The following is a 5864-nucleotide window of genomic DNA, read 5'->3' as shown; positions in this document are numbered from 1 at the left end:
TCAAAATTTGGTTTATTCACTATGTTTTGATGGTAAGTTTATTTGTATACATTGATAATAAAATAGTTTAATTTAAATTTTAATGTGTAACTAAAAAGTTGTGATGTGTGGACTTTGACCTACCTGTAGGGATAGGTTTAATTGTCTGTCTTTTAACAACTGGTATGTTGAAAATTTTAAACTTTAACAGTTTTTATTTTTTATAATAGTTTTGTCTTTTCTCTGGTCACTTGACATTATACTAACCTCCATTTTATTTTTCTTACTTTAAGTACCAGCTACAACCAACAAGTTTTTATCAGCCTGCCCATCAGGTGGCACAGCCACAACAGATGAACATTCCTCAACAACAGTCACAGGCAAGAGTCAATGGAGTTACTGCAGTACAGGGAAACCAGTATGTTGCTTCTGCTGCCCGTGCTGCCGATCCTTTCCAACAGGCTTCTCAGTCTCTTTGTGTCTCCTCTATTTTGTGCCCTCCTTATCAAGGTACTTCTTATCTCTGTATATCATGTGCATTATCACCTTAATATTAGCCCTTTCAGGGGTTATATGCACAACTACAATCAAATTTCAAAATTTAATGAAAATAACTATTTCAACAATTTTCAGCTCAAAATTAGTTTCAAAATGATATTCTGTCATTTTGTAACTTTAATATCTAAAGAAAATGAAAAAATGCTCAAAATTTTAAACAGTCTTGGCTATTAGCAACAGTCTTATACATTTCTTTTAGAAATTTCCTGCCCATACAAAAATGCACAATTCCTTGAAAATGTGATTGTTTATGTTAGTTCTCATGTGGTTTATTTATCATTCCAACTTTTATTAATACAAGCCTCTGTTTACACCTTTTAAGATCTCGCAACATGTGAGCTGAAAAACTGCTACAGGCAAAGTTTAAATAGCACTTAATATAGCAGATTATGAACTGTTTATATCAATATATAGTGAATAAAGTGATACGAGAAGTAATCTATGGACTCATGGGAATATGAAAAGCTGTAACTCCGAATGCAAAGAACGGTGGAAACTAATGGGAGTTTTACAACACTCATGAACAAACTACAGACCTTGGAATTATTTTTATAGTTTCTTTACATGCCTTTTTTAGTGAGTAGAATAAGGAAAAATATTCCAATGCCTCAAATTCTTAATTGTTGAATATTAGTGTTAAGTTTTTTAATCCAAACAACAAAATTGTTGAAAAAAGCTTGTACATAAGTTAATTTGGGCCAAAAAATATTGTTAGCCAGCTTGACATGACACTATTTTGATGGGTTAGGCTGTGGGTCACAAATAAAATCTTTGTATTACAATGTCTTATATTATTTCCTTGCTTTCTGTATGTCTGGAGTATATTATGATTTCCATATTAAGTTATTTTTCTTGCTTTCTGTATGTCTGGAATATTACAAATTCCATGTTAAGTTTCATAAGACTGTATTAAATCCTTAAACAAATTAGGTTTCGTTGTGTTTTCTGGTAGAAATTGTTTCCAATGATTTTTTGCATTTTAAAACTAAAATCTGTTTATACAAATATTTATCTTAATTACTTTTGTTTATGTACATATACAACTTTTTTTTTTCATCTCATTCTGAAACGTGTGCTAATTTTGTCATATTTGTGTTGATTATTGCTTATGCCATAAATATTTGTATTATATTTGGTTATTCTTATCTATAATTCATGAAGGTGTTTTATGAGGACTGGCTGTTATATATATATATTTCTTATTGCTAGGGCTAAACTCACCAGCAAAGCACATGGTACCAATGGTTGCTCAGGCAGCCCAGGCTCTACAGATACAACCATCCCTGCTTACTCAGGTAATGAAAAATAAGCTAAAATCAATATTGTTATTAATAAAATCTATATATCTATTCTTTTAACAGAATTCCTTTTGTATCTCAGTTGACCTGATGATCTTTGGTATTACACAGGATATGGCAGATGTAGTGTAGTTGACATATCAGATATTTTCCTTTGCTTTCATTCGTGGGTTCTAGTCATTTGAAATTCATCGACGCTTTCTCCCTCCTCCCATATCATGTAATGTTGAATTTCTCTTAAAACTCATCCACCCTGGAACATAAGCTTTTAAAGAAATATATCAATCAATACATTTAATGGCACAGTTTTCTTTAGACAAATCTTTATGACACATTTGGAATGGGCTATAATAATCTGATATTTTCTTTACATTTCAAGACCACAGTATATTTTTGACTCGAGTCATGCAGAAGATGCTGGTAACAATTACTGCTACGTTCAAATTTCTGCATGATTGAGATCATCGAACACTAGAATGTTTTACTACAAAAAACTGTTGTTGCCATATATAACAAAAAGCTGCATTCGCTTCTACAAACATAGATAACAGTTTTATAATTGGAATGAATTATTGCAAAATTAAACATACAAATACACAGTTGAAAGTTAACAAAAGGAATTTGAACCGGCCCAATTCACAGATGAAACAGTCATTTAGACCTGCAGTCAACTCTTAAGGAAGTCACTGCTGCTGTATGTGTGGTCATCATTGAGTAAACAAGCTTACAATGATAACAAACATTACATTATGACAGGACTTTAGGTTATAACATGAACTTATGTGTAAAGGAAAAAAAGTCAAATCTAGATACAATGCGAACAATCGTGTCAGCTTATAGCCTGAAAATAAAACTACTGTGTATCATAATGGTTAATTTTGTATATTTTTCATTACTGTTTTTAAGTGAGATATGAAACAGTTTTGGTAGTAAACACTCCTTGAAAATTCGAAAAAGACCAAGAAAAAAAATTGTGTAAGTTAATAGACTCAACAACAGTATAAAGGATTTTATGCTGAAGATGTTATTTAAAAGTAGTTACAAGATTATTCACTATTCAACAGTACTAAACAAAATTATTTAAGGATAACTTCTGTATATGGTTAATCACTGTCATTACAAAATTTTGCTTCATAGTGGGTTAGCTTTAAGTTCATATAGGTCTATTTTTTGCAATGTACCCACTATTAGATTATCTTTCTAACTTTTTGTGCCCTATCAAAATTTCTTAAAAGCTGAAAAGTTTTCAGTATGCCAGCTTATTAAATTTTAGATGAAATCACTGAAACCATGCTTGTCAGTTGAAAAACAAAAGCAAAACATGATTTATTGGTTAACTAGCAGAGACCTGCAAAACATTTGCAGTAAAATTATTATCTTATTGCAACAGTACTTTAAATACAAGATTTATTAAATAATACAAAAGAATTCTAATCACACACACCGAAATCTATGTCTGCTTGTCTTAGGCTTAACATTAGTTAAGCTTTTATTAAGTATGGCCTATATTTGATAGAGAGATACATTAACACACTAACTTGTGAATATTTAATACTTTAGTAAAATTTAAGACCAAACTTTAGCATACTTAATACTATCAATAAATGAACTTGTAATGTTATTCTACAACCTAAAGTTAGACCTTCTTTAAAAACTTTGATAAGCTTTTAATGTGTTGTTGTACAGAATGTCTACTAAACTATATTTGCTTCCACTTTTTATTAACATTCTTTGAAATGAAGTGCACACACATGCACATTTAGATAATAAGGGGCACATGCATTTTCAAGGCAGACAAAAACTGAGTATTATTATGGTAGATGTTTGACGGTTTTATTTTTTCAGATTCTGAATATTTTACCCTCAGTACTTCTATCAATCTACTATATAAGACCAGTTAACAAAGGGTTATTCTATCAAAACAGGGTTGTGAGTTAGTAAATGATGACAATATCAAAAAGGGACGTAATCCTGAAACATGATGAGAAGCATATCTGATACTAGCTCACCTTGTTAATTCAAGTTGGTTATCATGCTGTCCTAATATAAACTGTGGCTTTAGACAATGGTAGGATAGGATTTAGTGTTGATCAACATAGCAATGTTTCTGGTTTATTTGTAGGTGGGAACACAGCAGTACGTGCCAGTTTCTGTGGTTGAGCAGAACGGGAGGCAGATGCTTCTGACAGTAAGTCTCTTTATGGTTTAATACTTTATTTGAAACTTTGATATTTTGGTATAGATAATAAATACTTACATATAAGATGTTATTTGGTTTTTTGTTCATGCAGTTCGATAATAGAAATAGCTTCTCAACCAATATTATGTCTATCATGCTCCAGCCACTCTGATGAGCCCTTGTAAGGGACGAAAGGCCCCATTGCCCTAGGATATGATGGGGATAGTGTGGTTGACATATTGTTGAGATTTTTTCTTGAAATTCACTCGCAAGTTCTTAAAATGCATATTTCACTCCACTGGGAAACAACAAAACATATTTTTGACATTTAGGTGACTGTACGTTTCATATTCACCAAAAAAAGTCACGGTGTTCTCTGCTACAGACTGTATGAAGGTTGGGTTTTGTTACTGATTTTCAATCATCTTGAGGACACAAACAATATAGTGTTGTATTATAAAAATTCTGAGTATTTTTAACTTTTGGAAATCCCAACTAATACTTCAAATTGTAGACTTAGTTACACCACATGGCTTTGTATGTTCTATATCTTCCAGCTTTGTAATACATCCTACATTTTTTCGTTATTTCATTGAATTTTCCATTGTTTCCTATTCAAAAAAAAAAAAAAAAAAGAGAAAGAAATGAAAGGTGAAGTTTATATTCGGATACTGAAGATTTTTCTTATGTGTTATAAGGTAATTAGCGTAACTAATGGCAACATATTCAGATTAACATAACTAGAAGCCAAAACAAATAAATTGTATTTATTTTACGATACTTTAGAATCTGTAATTTTGTATAAAATATGTATTGCTTTGTTTATTTCATGAAACATTTCTATGAAATAACTAATTCGGCAATTATTGGAATTTTATTTCTAATTTTGAGGTATGGAATTCCCAAAATTATGTATTTTGGCTCTGTTTTCAATTAATACCCACAATTCATAAATTTACTAAAATTAAAAGACACTAGGTGTCTTAAAATTGTCCGACATGTGTTATACACACACGCTTCATTAATTTGTATGTTTTTTATACATATTTGGCTCTACATTAGCTAAGAGCTTTTGTTGACAATTTAGTGTATATAAAAGGTTAAATGATTATTGAAATGCTATGATTTTTAGAATGCTGTGCAGTCAGGTTGGGGAGCTAATCGTCAGATGTTTGTTCCATCTTGGCAACAACTTCCAACCCAGCGAACCATCCAGCAACAAGTATTGTCAGACTCGGAGGTGTGGAGCCGATCACTAGTTCTTGAAAGAGCAGCATTGTTACCTGAGCAGGCTGCTGTCATACCTGTGGTAAATACACTTTTGTGTCTGTGTGTATCAGATTGTGTGCTTGGAGTTATATAGAAGAGTAGAATTTTTATTCAAACACTAAACTCTATTTTATCATATTGTTCTTTTTAGTCTGTTAGAATCTTTAACAACTAACAGACTTGTCATATTGTTTTTAAATCTGATGTATATTTAACAACTAACAGACTTGTCATATTGTTTTTAAATCTGATTTATCTTTAACAACTAACAGACTTGTCATATTGTTTTTAAATCTGATTTATCTTTAACAACTAACAGACTTGTCATATTGTTTTTAAATCTGATGTATATTTAACAACTAACAGACTTGTCATATTGTTTTTAAATCTGATGTATATTTAACAACTAACAGACTTGTCATATTGTTTTTAAATCTGATTTATCTTTAACAACTAATAGGCTTGTCATTGTTTTTAATCTGTTGTATCTGTAACAATTAACAGACTGTCATTGTTTTTAATCTGTTGTATCTTTAACAATTAACAGACTTGTCATATTGTTTTTAAATCTGATGTATCTT

At 30.8% G+C, this 5864-nt stretch overlaps 1 protein-coding gene across 1 annotated transcript in view; it reads left to right on the top strand.

The window, feature by feature from the left end:
- LOC106471917 (homeodomain-interacting protein kinase 2-like) overlaps window positions 1-5864 on the top strand; it is a gene marked incomplete at its 5' end in the record, with an annotated part of 39922 nt that overhangs the window by 21512 nt on the left and 12546 nt on the right. Inside the window, 4 exons of the mRNA XM_013932542.2 lie at window positions 273-489; window positions 1747-1832; window positions 3958-4023; window positions 5147-5323. Of these exons, the coding sequence (XP_013787996.1) occupies window positions 273-489; window positions 1747-1832; window positions 3958-4023; window positions 5147-5323 (546 nt within the window). The remainder of the gene's footprint in view (window positions 1-272; window positions 490-1746; window positions 1833-3957; window positions 4024-5146; window positions 5324-5864) is intronic.

This window comes from Limulus polyphemus, unplaced genomic scaffold, assembly GCF_000517525.1.
Source record: "Limulus polyphemus unplaced genomic scaffold, Limulus_polyphemus-2.1.2 Scaffold4961, whole genome shotgun sequence".
Taxonomy (NCBI): domain Eukaryota; kingdom Metazoa; phylum Arthropoda; class Merostomata; order Xiphosura; family Limulidae; genus Limulus; species Limulus polyphemus.
Note: the sequence above shows the minus strand (reverse complement) of the source record. Positions and strands in the feature narration are given on the sequence as shown.